Source organism: Muntiacus reevesi, chromosome 4, assembly GCF_963930625.1.
Source record: "Muntiacus reevesi chromosome 4, mMunRee1.1, whole genome shotgun sequence".
NCBI classification, from domain to species: Eukaryota; Metazoa; Chordata; class Mammalia; order Artiodactyla; family Cervidae; genus Muntiacus; species Muntiacus reevesi.
The window spans coordinates 148,511,001-148,524,512 of NC_089252.1; the positions used below are offsets into that span (position 1 = coordinate 148,511,001).

General features: G+C 55.3%; 1 protein-coding gene across 4 annotated transcripts in view; it reads left to right on the forward strand.

The window, feature by feature from the left end:
- HDAC7 (histone deacetylase 7) overlaps window positions 1-13,512 on the forward strand; it is a 45,385-nt gene that overhangs the window by 1,596 nt on the left and 30,277 nt on the right. Inside the window, exons 2-3 of one of the 4 annotated variants that reach the window (XM_065934553.1) lie at window positions 209-374; window positions 461-530. Coding sequence is in view for 3 of the 4 variants with exons in the window: in XM_065934549.1 (XP_065790621.1) it covers window positions 7,481-7,526 (46 nt within the window). In the remaining variant the exon portion in view is untranslated. Of the gene's footprint in view, window positions 1-208; window positions 375-460; window positions 531-7,302; window positions 7,527-7,909; window positions 7,999-12,601; window positions 12,642-13,512 lie in introns of those variants that run through there. The other 3 variants (XM_065934549.1, XM_065934552.1, XM_065934550.1) reach the window with 3 other exon arrangements.

The window sequence follows — 13,512 nt, forward strand, 5'->3', positions numbered from 1 at the left end:
AGGCCAAGCTGGTATGAGGGAGGTGAGAGCAGGATGGGGACTTCTAGAATCACCATTCCAGGCAGGGAGCGGAGCCACTGCCCTCACCCACAAGGAGCCGACGGTCCATCAGTGCCCTTCCAAGCTGGAGCTCCCATGACTCGTGAACACAGCATCCTTTGCAGCACTCTTGGTGTAGTCACTCATCTGACAGTTTTCTCCATTCCAGGTTCTTTTCTTTGGCTGTATCCTGCTCCTGCTCTCCAGGAGATGAATTCACCAAGGATAAGAACTGTGACTCCCTTTGCCTCTGTGCCCAAGAACCTGAGCCAGAGGAGATGCTCAAAAACTAAGAAAGTATACTCACTGAAAAAGAGTAGTAGTGCTGGCCACAGGTGGGTGGATACTTCACGGTCGTAGCAAGGACACTCCCACTCACCCGCTGTGTGGTTACCCTCGCCCCCTTCCACCCTCACCTTAGGTTGAAGCTCTTCTACTGCACTCAGGACCCTAGTTCAAACCCGTCCTAGAGACACTCCTGGGGAAGAGAGGTGAGTGTTCTTAGGCCAGGACCTCCTCAAGGTCTTTTCTGGAGATTCCAGGGTCAGAGGTAAGTGCCTCTCAAGAGGAACCATTAAGATAGATAACAAGGGGGTGGGACCCTGCCCTCCAGTCGATAGAGTCACCGGGGCTACAGAGGGCCCTACTGGGCCATGTAGCAAGGCTGAACTCCCAAGCCCACCAGGGGGTGGACTGCAGCATCCCTGCAGGGGCCACTGGAGCGAATAATTGTGAGCTGGCTGCAGAGAGGCATTTTGCAACTCAGACGAATTTCTTCTCGCTCATGATTAGGGTATGGCCCAGTGGCTGCCTCCCTGACCATAATCTCTGCTGGCACAGGCATCTCCGGGGCTGGGCGGTGCAGGCTGGGGAAGGAGCGCTGACCTAGAAGCTGGGACGCCTGACTTCTCTGCCTGCTCCCCACCACGGATTAACCATGACACCGCCAGCAAGGAGACTGGGTCCTCGGTTTCCTCAACTAGAAAGGAGTGGTTTGATTAGATCAGAGCATCCCGAACCTAACCAAACCTTAGAATTACCTGGGGAACGGCAGATTACTAGGTACCCCCCACCTGCAGCACCCCAAAAGGTAGAGACTGTGAGAGGGCCCAGGAATCTGCTACTCACAGGTTCTCTTGCATGATTTTGATATAGTGTCAGGTTTGGGAGATCCTAAAGATTGGATAGTTTTACACACCGCTTGCAGCTCTTAGGAGCGAAGATGCTAGTAAATGGAACAGCCATAACAAGAGGTTTTGGTGCTGTGGGGTTTTATCAGAGGGCAAGGTATGGGTAGTTTATTTCATCATCATCATTATCAATTGCCATTTTTTTTTTAGTCTCGTTGAGATATAATTGACATATAGCACTGTATAAGGCATACTGCATAATGATTTGATTCCTATACATCATGAAATGTGTACTACAATAAGCTTAGTGAATACTCATATAGACACAAAACCAAAGACAGAAAAAAAGATTTTTTCCTGTGATGAGAACTCAGGATTTACTCTCTTAACAATTTCCTGGATATAAAGCAGTACTAATTATATTTATCATGTTGTGCATGATCATTATATCCCTCATACTTATTTATCTCACTCCTGGAAGTTTGTGCCTTTTGACTAGGTGTGTGCTCAGTTGCTCAGCCATGCCCGACTCTTTGTGACCCCCTAGGACTGTAACCCGCCAGTCTCCTCTGTCCATGGGATTTCTCCAGCAAGAATACTGGAGTGGGTTGCTGTTTGACTACCTTTCTCCAATTCCCCCTGCCTCTAAGCCTCTGGTGACCACAAATCTCATCTCTTTCTGGAGGAACTTGTTTGTGTGTTTGTTTTTAAAGCATAATTGACTTCCAACATTCTGTTAGTTTCTGTTACAAAATACGGTGACTGATAATTCAGTATTTTGATCATCATCATTACACTTTCTATTATTATTTCACGGCTGGCATTATTGTTGGGGAGGGATGTGGCAGTATCCTCATCTGTCTGTCTGTGTCACTAACAGGGCTCTGGCTTGGGGGAGTGGGGGGGCTCTCTTACCTCCCAGCTGGAGCAGAATTGGGAGAGAAAGGAAGGGAGGAATGGGCCGTCCCGGTAGGTGGGGCCTCTTGGCCAGGGGACCTTTCTTTCTCTCCCTCCTGGGTGGAGTTTGGCTGGATGGGCTTTGGCACCAGCCTCAGGAGCTGGGAGTGTATCTTCCCATCCATATTCCTGCCCACTTTGTCTCAGCAGCCTCACCCCTGGGGACTGACCCTTCTCCTCCTCCTCTGGTCCCCACTTGCTCCCCAGGCTCCCTCAGTCCTCACCAACCTCATTCCTGCGCCTCACTAATCTGTTGGCCACCCTCTGCTTCCTTGCCTCCGCCCTTGCACATGCCATTCTCTCTACCTGGAATGTCGCCCCCTTCCCCCACACCGATTCGCATTTCTGGGCTCCTTCAAAACCCAGCTTAAAGCTGGGTTCACTGACTTCATTTAGGCTGTGATCTGCTCAGGTCTTTTCTCTTTGCCATGTACATTCGAAATAACAGAATCAGAAAACTGCCTCAGACTCAGAAAAGTAAGTAGAGATGACTTAGACCAGCTCTCTCATTTAATAGATGAGAAACCAGCCTGAGGCCCAGAGAGGTCTTGATTTGGCCGAGATCACACAGTGGTGAGATTTTTAAAATAGTTGGCTGCACAAGAGGCTTTCAAATATTTTATGTGTTTATTTTATTTCCTCAACACAGTGTGAGCAAAATGAGGGCAGAAACTGTGCTTTTGCTTTTATTTTTGTTCCTTATCTACACTATGGTATGTGTGTGTGTGTGTGGAGGGGGCAACTGTAATATTTCTAAATCTCACAGTGGTACAGCCTTCTGCATATATTATTTGTATAATCTCAGACCAGGCCTGTGGGGTAGAAAACCAAGGCCTTGCTATTTTACAAAGCAGGAAACTGAGACTTAGAAAGGTGTGACCCAGGAAGTTAATGGCAGAACTGGGCCTAGAACTCAAGTTCCGTGGCTCCCAGCGTAGCCCAGGGCCCTGCACCCACGATGTTCTCCTGAGGTTCCTGGCTGGGGTCTGGAGTAGCCAAGGGGGTGGCCTCTGCCATCCTCCGCGATCACTGTGCCTTCTTCACCTGGGGGTTGAGGAGCCCTTGTCTCTGGCTTCCTGCCCCTCCCCATCCTGTCCCACTGCGTTCTCCCTGTGTCCCCCTAGGGCATGGCTGGCACATACACACATACACATATGTACCCAGAACTGCAGGTGTCTAGGGCAACAGACCACAGGGGAAACCACATCACCTTTGTTGACAATGGAGGGAGGTAGGGGGATGAGGGAGGTAGGAGGATGAGGAAGGAACTTGCTTAGCTTTCTCCACCTGCCTCTGTCCCCACAGTCATCTCGCCTCCCAGCTCGGGCTATCTGAACTGGTGGCCATGACCCAGCCTCTTCTTAATTTAACTCTGACCTAAGAGGATGTATGGCTTCTTCTCTCAGATCCTAAAATCCTGAGCGGAAGTCTGCCTAGCTGCACACCGAAGACGCGCCCCTCCATCCTAGCCAGAATACTTACATAGCGCCTCTGATCCCTCCAGAGCAATGCAACAGACAAAGGTGGGGGCCGGGGATGAGAGGACATGACTGGGGTCGGGGAGGAAGGAAACTTGGCATCTAGAGTGTCATTCCTTGATCAGCGGGGACCTCTAGTAACCAGGCTGCACTGGAGAAGGAGACCTGGCCACAACTTCTGCATTATTTTGATCTGTTAGAAGAAACTGCACAGGCTCTGAATCAGGCACATTTGCGACTGAATCACTTACTGGTTCTATGCGTACATGCATGCTCAGTCGCTAAGTTGTGTCTGACTCTTTGTGACCCCATGGCCTATTCAGTCCATGGAATTCTCTAGGTCAGAATACTGGAGTGGGTAGCCTTTCCTTTCTCCAGGGGATCTGCCCAACCCAGGGATCGAACATGGGTCTCCTGCACTGTAGGCAGATTCTTTACCACTGAGCCATGTGGGAAACTCCGGCCTTGGGCGAAACTCTGTCTTACTGAGCTTTAGTTCTTTAACTAAAACAATGGGGATAATAATGAAGTATAAGTGAAAGGGCCTTGAACAGCATGTGATACAAAGGAGCCGCTGGATAAATCCTAATTACCCTCCTTCTCCTCCTTCCTTCCACTTGTTATATCTGGCTCCATGAAACACTTTATTTGGAGCTGGGGATCTATCTCCCCTATTTATATTTCTAGTCCAAACCCTATGCATTGGCATCTGATTCCAGGTTCAGAAACTGGAATCCAAGGCCCAACCCACCCAAGGAAGTGGCTGTCCCTCTGAGATCTCCCCAGGCCAGGGATGAACACTTTCTGATTGGCCTTGTGGAGAGTGTGGGGGAAGTGCGGGTTACAGGAGGGATTGTGGCTTCAGCTACCACATCTAGAAAGCTGGGTCAGGAGTGGTCTCAGAGGCCTGAGGTTTAGATCAGATGACTCTGGATGGGGCTTTAAAACCTGGTACAAGATGGGCACCCAACAACATTTGTTGAATAGATGAATGCCCTCCTCAATTTCCAGTTGTGTAACTTTGGTCAGGTTTCTCAGCCTTTATGAGCCGTCATCCGTATGTTAATCACAAGCATAACAAGGATTACTGTTATGAATAAATGATCTAAAATTTGCCAGGGGGATGGCATAGGGCTGCTGCACCGTAAACAGTAAAAGGTAGCTAAGCGAGGGAAGGAAAGAAGAAAGGGAAAGAGAATGTCAGGTAGCCCCAGAGCCCCAAAGAAAGCAGAAGGCAGTGCCCTCAGGCTTTGTATGGCCAGAGCCCCAAGGAAGATACCAGGGAGCCAAGGCAGGTTCTGAGACTCATCTCTTCTAAAGGGTGCTTAATTGAGCGGTCTGTGCAAAAACAAAACAAAACAAACCTCTCCACATGGTAACGAGGGTAGAAGAGAAAAAGGTAGCCTGAACTTTTCTGCTTTGAGTCTCCTTTCTGGAGACTCCTTAACACATCCCATTAGGGGAGGTGTGACTTAGAAACTGGCTTAATCGCTTCCTGACCTTTTGGCTAAGATCAAGTGTAGAAACTGGCTTAAGATTGGGCCATGAGATGCGGGTGGGGTGGTGGTAAGTAAAGGGGCAAGAGAAGGAGCGGCACAGTCCGGCTTCTGGATGTAGGACTCACCTGCTGTCTTTCTCTCTGCCTTGACTTCAGGCAGGGAATTCTGGTGTGTGTAGAAAGCCATGTGCAGAGTACCGAGGGGAAAGGCAGAGGTTGAAAGGAGATAACCTTTGTGCTCAAATCTCTTAGAACTCAGTGGTTAGGTTAAAAAGAAAAAGAAAACTCATAAACAAATACATGAATGATGCACATGGTAGAAATGAGCAAACAAGGGCCTGATTTCAGTCCAGAAATAACTACAGGAGTCCTGGGCGGGGGGGGGTCAGGAGGGAGCATTGTGAGGTTAAAGGAGACAGACAGCAGGGGAGAGACTGAGCATCTGAAGCAACCAAGCAATTTTTCTGGAGGCTGGGGGTATGGAGGCCATGGGCACAGAGAGGGATTTGGTTTGGAAACAAGGGCTGGGAAAAACACACCTGAGGCAGAAGAACATGTGTCTTTAAGAGTGTGGGGAACCCTGAGAGAAAAGATATACTGAAGTTGTTCAGCTGGGGGATGGTCCTTGAAGTCCATGAATCTGTTCCAATTCCAAAAATGACCCAGAGGGAACCTGAATTCTGTGCAAGGCACTCAGCAAGACACTACAAGGAATGTACCCCTGACTAAGGCAGTAGCTGAGCTCAGGGGACGTCCACTCCGGAATATTCTTGCGAAGGAGGAGAGAGCTGAGACAAGGATGCAAGTGGGTGAAGGTCAAAGTACAGAGGAAGACTGACAAGATGCTGGAGCGGAGTCCTTCAAGAAGAAAGAATCCCTCTGGCTATGGGAATCAGGGAAAGGCTCCTGGAGAAGGTGGGATAGACCTTGAGGATTAGACAGATTTTAACAGGAGAGAGGGGGGAGGGAGGACATTCGTTTTTGCAGGGAGCGGGCATGAACCAAAGTAGGGGAATGGGAGAGCATGAGGACATGAGGGGGACAGCCAGTAGCCCGGTTTGGCTGAAATAATATTAATAATAGTAATAACAGCAAAATAACATCTAAGTACTTAGTACTAACATCTAAGTACTGAGGACTAAGTATCTCCAGGCCCTGAGCAGAACCGTGGAAGGGGTGGGAAGAGAGATGTGTGGTGCCATATTGTAGGAGGCCTTCATGCTGGGAAAGGGGTCTGTGAGGATAAGTGAACAAGTGCAGAGGGGTGAGTTCTGCCTGCTTTGGGAGCGCTGGGACCACAAAACGGCCTGAGGTAGGAAGCAGGAGCAATAGGTGGGGAGACTGGAGCCAGGTCTGCAGGAACAGGGAGGCCATGGTCAGATGTTGGACCTCAGCATGGCCAAGCTCTCCTAGGCCCCTGGGACTCCTGTTTTTAATCTGACGCGTCTCTGGCTCAGCCTCAATTACTTCTTTTGCTGTAGCATCGTGGGACTCCAGGCTTTCCAGGATGGAGGGAAGCAGGATGGGGTCAGAGGGAAGCTGCCCTCTGCTTGCCAGGGGTGAGCCCCCCACCATCAGGGAGAGACCAAGGTTTCCAGTAGCCTTCTCCATTTCGCGGGAGCTGCTGTGTCTCTGACCCAGCAGATTGCCAGAGGCACAGGGCTGACAGACCAGGCCGGGAAGCACAATGGGGAGGTCCTCAGCCCCTGACCCCTGACCCTGACCTTCTGGTCTTGCTAACAGGGAGCCGGGGCAGGGAGGGCTGCTGTGCAAAGCCAGCCCGGAGCTGAGTTTATTAGCTGAGGGAGGGCTGGAGGCGGCTACATTCCGACTCACAGACTGGAACATTTCTATGATCCGCTGTAATGCACTGGGAGAGACTGGGCACATTGCTGAAGTTTGACTCATAGGGACTGGGAGGGGGAAAGTGGGGGGGGGGGAGGGTGGTGGGGGGAGAGGAATGGGAGGAAGAGAGGACGAGGAGAGGAGGGAAGGAAATCCCTTGAGAAATTCCTTTAAAAAAAGAAAACTTTCAAAATCCGCACCACCCCACCCCCCTTTTCTTTTAATAGGAACAGGCTGGACCCTTCTATTCCCCTCAGCAGGCACGGGGGGGGGGAGCATGGCAGAGGGGGAGGGCTGGGCAGTGATTCAAATCAGATCCTGGAACTTTCCTCAGGCACGTTGCGCTTGGGGCGGGGTCGGGGGTGTCCGTCTGGGATTCCTCGCCGGGACCCGGGACTCCACGCGCGTCCCGCGGCCTCCCGCCCCTCCCCGGGTAATGCTGGCTGGTGGGCCGTGCAAGCTGGTGCCTGTGAGCGCGGGGGTCCCTCCCTGCGGCGTGTCTGTGTAGACGACTCTGCCCCGGGCCAACATGGATGTGTGCTCGCGGCCCCGGCCGCCCGCGAGGGTGCGTGCGCTCAGGTATCTGGGTTTCCGGGAATTGTGCGCGGGTCGCTGCGCCGCGCGGCGGCCGGGACTTGGGCTGCAGCGCGGCGGCCGCGCGCGGGTCGGGGCCGCGTCCCCCGCGTTCCGGGTTCGGCGCTGCCTCCCCGCGATCCGGCCTCGCGGGGTGTCCGCCCGCCAGCCCGGGCGCCGCGCCGTGTCTCCCGGGTGGTGTGTCCCCGGGCCGCGAGCGCCTGCCCCCTCCCTCCCCTCCCCCTTGGCCCGCTCTCAGACTCAGATAAAGCATTTCCTTCCATTGTCATCCTACCCGGCCGGCCGGGCTGCCAGGGCCCTCCCCCTCCCGGCCCCCTCCCTTCCTCTCGCCGTCTCACAGTCGCTCCGCAGCCTCCGGCGACCGGGGGGGATGTGAGGCCGGCGCCCCAGCCCCCCGCCCCGCCATGAGCCCCCCGCTCTGAGGGCCCCGGCCCCTGGATGCACAGCCCCGGCGCTGGTGAGTACTGGGCTGCCGCCCCCCGCCCGGCCGCCCCGCCCTGCGCGCGGCACCCAGCGCCGCCCGCCCGGGCTTGGGCTCGGGCTTGGGCTCCGGCTCCCGCGCGGGGCTCCAGGCGGCCCCGCGGGCCCAGCCTGGCGTGCGCCCCCGCGACCGTCCCCGCGTCGCCCGGCTCCGCGGGGCTCTGGCAGGCTCCCGGCCCGGGCTGGTTCCGGGGCCGGAGGGTTAAGGGCCTCCTGCGGGGCGCCAACATCCGCCCGCCCCGGGGCAGCGACAGGCCCGAGGGAGGGAGTTGGAGGCCCCGGGCGGCCGGTGCGCGGGCCCGGCGTCCCATCACCCCCATTCGCGGGGAGGACTGACCGGGGGACCCTGGAGGGAGGGACGGCCGCCGCGGCCCCGGGAGGGGGCGGTGCTCCCGGGCGGAAGGTTTGGAAGCGCTGGGCAAAGGGCAGGACCCGTTGAGTTGGGGCCACACTCTGAGCCCCGAACATCAGCGCCCCCAGCCCGCGGATCCCGGCTGGACTTTACTCCGACCCCTCCGCCGGGGAAAGTGATCCCTGGGAGGGAGGGTCTCTGACAGCGAGGTTTCTCTGAGCAACGCCCCCCCCCCCGCCCCCCCCGCCCTTGCTCACCCATCTGGGTGAAGAGACACCTGTGCTCAAGTGAGCTGTGGAGGTGCTGGCGGGGCGCGGGAAGATGGGGACCGCAGGCTGTGTCCTGAGCCGTGGGGGACAGGATGTGTGCCCCCCAAACCTGGGGGCTGTTGGTCCTGGGGAGTGAGAGTAGGCGGCAAATCCGGCAGCTGGGCCGGGCTCTGATGCTGGGCCTGTGAACTAAGAGAGAGACCTCTGGGACTTGCAGGCCAGCCAGCACCCCCACCCCCATTTCCTTCTCTCCTGCTGCCCAAGCTACCCTTTCGGATCTGACCCAGCCAGCCACTGGGGCTCCTCCCACCTAGTCCAGGCCATTCCCTGTCCCTGCTGGCGGTCTTGCGTACCCCAGAGGCCTCCCCCTGCATCTGGACACTGCCTGTCCTGCTGCTGCCCATCCCGCCCCACACCCTCATTGAGCATCTGCTTGAGGCCCAGCTCTGCCTGCCAGTTTCAGTGGCCCTGCTGGGGACTTAGCATCTGGATTCATCATCCTATTCCCTGGACATGCACCTGGGTCGATGAGGACTTTGCTCAAGACCCCTGCCCAGCCACTGGGTTGAAAGAAAGGAGACTGTGACTCGGTTTCCCTGCCCCGTAACAGTGGCCCATTTCTGCCCTGTAGGACCCCGTAGGTCAGGTCCTCTAAGTGGCTTGGGCAGCCACACACTCCTCATACCAACCCTCTTGGAAGCTCCTTCTGCAGCCTCTGCAAGACCTCTTGCAGAGCTCATTGCTCAGCATCTCAACCTCCCTACTTTGGTCTGTCTGTTCCCTTTACGCACTGAATTAAGACGTAATGTTCCTTTTCTGTGGAGTCAGTTCTGGGGAAACAAAGGCACAAGCAGTCTTGCTGTGTTGTTCCCAGTGAACCTGAACTGGAACGAGGTCCGGGACCCTCCGGGACTCTTCCTCGGCCTTTAGTCCCATGATGTTTCTGGACCCCACCAAGGCCAGGCTTAGAGCTGCTGCTTGGTATCACACCTAGAATGGCCCCGGGGCAGTGTCCTCCTGAGGTCTCTGTGTTCCTTAGCCTGAGCCCAGGGGTGGGTGTCTCTGGCCACTAAGTCTTAAGCTGTTATCCTGAGGCTGGGAAGGTTGCATTCAGGTCTTGCACTGACTGTTCCCAGAATCTAAACTGGTCACTCCACTTTGACACTGAAGCTCAGTTTCCCCATTAATAAAATGACCACAGAGGAGAGGCTGACAATAGGAGATGGACTGGTGTCCAGGATGGGAGCTGTTATGGCCCCCATTTCCTTCAGTAATAGTGGACCCCAGCTTTCATTCTTTTCTGGGAATGAGAGTTGAAACTTTCTTTTCCACCATCCTCTCCTCAATCTGGATAGAAAGTCCTTGGAAATGAGAATCTCACGTGTGACGGATGTGGGGAGTGGGTACCCTCCTGGGGCTGCAGGCGTCCTTGTCCAAGGCAGAAGCCTGCGTAACCTCCTCCACCTCTTTGCCTTCCTTCTCCTGGCCTTTCTTTTTAAGAGCTGGTAATTTTGAAGTTGTCAGGGGTCTGAGAGAAGATAAGCTAAGGTAAGGCCCAGGGTCACCCAGCTAGGGAATTGCAGGCCAAGCGGGGCCGGGACCAGACCTTCTAACTCTGCCAGCGCCCATTCTCCTGGCCTTCTCCTCCCCGGCCTGGCTCAGGTCCCACCCACACCCTCATCACGCCTTGACCTGACCTGTCCTTAGGCAGACCTGAGACCAGCCTGTGGTGGGGTGAGGGGTAGTGTTGGAAGCAGGGCTGGGGTGAGGCATAGGAGCTGGCATCTGTCTTCCCAAGGCTCTGAGACTGTCGTTTCTGTGTTGGATTTGTTCACTAGATGGGGCACTTCCTCTGGGGCAGGAAGCTTTGATTTCCTGCGGTGGGGGCGCTGGTAGGATTAGGAGTGGGGGACTGAGCTCTGGGCCATCCCTGATGTTGTTTGGAACCAAAAGGAGCAGGGTTTTCTGCATAAGGCAGGGGAGGCAGGAAGGAGAGCTTCGGTGAGGAGGCCCCGGGTAAGGCCAGAGGAGGCCAAGAGGGCAGTGAGATGGGGAGGCGGGGCGGCGGTGGGCAACACAGCAGGAAGCCTGGTCAGCAGGTGACCCTGCCGGGTATTGTGTTTCCCTGTGATATTTCCCCCTGTTTCTGTGGCAACCTTCCCAGGGGGACCCAGGCCTTGGAACTGCAGGAAAGTGCCCCCAGACAGCCCTTTCCTTAGTGGTCTGAGTATTAGGAGGAGTCCTTAAATCTGGCCACCTCCCTTACCATTTTGGCTCTCGGGGACCAGGGCTTGGGAATCTTAGGCAAGTAAGTGAGCACTGGGGGTAGGGGGTGGGGGGCTGGGCTGGGTGGAGGCCCTTTTGCACCTCCTGGTGGGGGAAGCAGAAGAGACGTTTTGCTGGACTTTTGGGGTAGGGAGTTCTGTGCCTCTCTTCATTCCATCTCTCCAATGTCCTCCAGCTCTCCCCCTGTGAAAGGAACTGGACACCATGCTGCCTGGGGCAAAGGTGGGGGGGGGGGGGGCGGAGTGGCAGAGGCGGGAGAGATGTTTTCATCAGCAGAGCATAGCTCCTTTGGCCCTGCACCAGTTCCCAGAGGCCGAATAAATTCAGGATAGTGTCGGTTTCGTGTGGATCTACACGTGATGAGTGTGTATGCACACTGAGTGAGTGGTGGGGGGTTCTGCACGTGTGCCCCTAGGCTTGTATGTAGAGGTGGTGATTCCGTGGCAATTTGCAATCCATGTGGTGGCTCTTTGTTGGGTGTCTGGGGAAGACGCACACATGTAGCGTGGATGTGTGTGGTCTCTAGAGTTGTGCACCTTTGCACTCATGACTCTGCGTGGGGTGGATGGATGTGTTTGGAGGAGATGTATGCCTGTGCAGGAATGGCTTTTTTTTTTTGAAGTCCAAATATTTGCTGAAAAGCATGCTCATCTCTCTTCAAATGCTGGTTCCCAGGCCGCTTGCTTTAGAGTTCAGGACCACTTGGAACTGCAGGAAAGTACCCCCAGACAACCCTTTCCTTAATGGTCTGAGTATTAGAAGGAGTCCTTAAATCTGACACCTCCCTTCCCGTTTTGGCTTCCTAGGACATTTCCAATTCCAGGTACATTTCAATACCTGGGAATGTATTCAAAATAAAGATCCTCATGCCCCATTCCAGACTCAGAATCTGCAGGGGTGGGGCCTGGGAGCCTGGATTTTGACACGTGCTTCAGGTGATCTGGTGCCAAGCCGTGTTTGAGGACTGCTGGTCTGGGCCCACCTCTTCAGTTTTTCCTTTGAGGAAACAGACCCGCAGAAGGTATGTGGTTTGTCCAAGGACACAAGGATAGTAAGACAAGAACCAGGACAAAATCCAAGCCTTTCAACACCAGTCCAGGACTCACCCATGCATCCTCTGGGTGTGCGATTGTGTACATGTCCACACTCAGCATGACACTGTGGACCAGACGGAACTGAAGTGGATGCTTGCTGGCCTTGACCTTTTCCCTGGGGCCCCGGGCTTCCTGACCTTGCTTTTCCTGTTACATCCTGCTTCCTTCTCCCTGGGGAAATCCTGGACCTGTGGCTCATCAATCCTAAAAGTGACGTTGGCAACCAGAAGGCTCCCTTTGCTGTGCCAAGCATTCAGCTATTTATTTACTCATTGGGTGTTTACTGAGACTTGCTGTATGCCAGTCCCGGGCACAGATACACAGTGATCTCATTGGCAGGGCGTCTGACCTCAGGGAACTTCCACTCTAGTGGCGGAGACGGTAAGACAAGTAAGCAAGTCAAGAAATGAGTAGATACATCTAGTTACCCATTGTGATGAGCCCTGAGAAGGAAATGAACCGGGCGCAGCAACAGAGAATAACAAGGGGGGACTTCCTTAGACAGGGAGGCCAGGGGAGGCCTGCCCGAGAAGTGACATGGATGCCTGCTCTCACGTCCCCAGGCTGGAAGTGAGCCCTCGGAGCTTCTGAGCCATGCTTGGCAACCACCTGGATCCAGGTGAGGGACCTCGGCTGAGGATTGGAGCCCGAGGGCCAGCCTTTGGCCTGGCACGGAAGACCTCAGGGTCTCGGCTGCTCAGGCAATCCACAGAGGCTGATGGAAGGGGAGAAGAGGAGGGGGAGCTGGGCAGGGCTGACCTCAGGCTGCTTCAGCACTTGGGGGAGCAGCCTCTTTCCCTTCCGGGGGCTGAGTCCAGGACCCCGTGGATGTGTTGGGTGCCGGGGAGGCGGCAGCAAAGTGCCGCCCCATTCCTGACCCTCCTGCTTCACCTTCCTCCCTCCTCATTCCCTTCCTCCCCCTCTCGCCACCCTGTAACCCCTGTGCCAAGTCCCTCCCTTCTTGGTCTAGCCTGGCTGCCTCTGTGGCCACTGGGATCTATTTACCTGGTTCAAGAGTCACTGAGAGAGGGGGATCCTACTTAGAGAGGACTTGGGCCCTGGCAGAGAGGACACACCAGAAAAAAGGACTGGGGCCGGGGCCAGTGTGAGGCCGGAGCAAAGTGAGGGCTGAGGCTGGCCGAGTGGGGCCTGGGGCAGGAGAGAGAGAGGAGGAGAACTTGGGCTGGGCGCCGCAGAGCCTCTCCTGGGCCCTTGGAATCTGCTCCTCAAACCGGGAGAGATCCTGCGCACAGGGCGGGGTTGGGAGGCATCGGGTGGGGGCGGCAGGCGACAGCTAGAAGGCCGTGCCCCTCTGGTCCCCCTGCAGGCCTGCCCCTTCGGCCCCCTCTCAGAAGGTTACCTTTCACGTCAGCCAGCAGCCTTCAGACCCTCTGGCCTCCAGCCTCTTCTGGTAGGTTTTCCTGGGGGCCCCGGAGCAGGATGGTCCGGCCCTCTCCTGGGAGAGCTGTGTATCAGAGGAGCCCTCATGT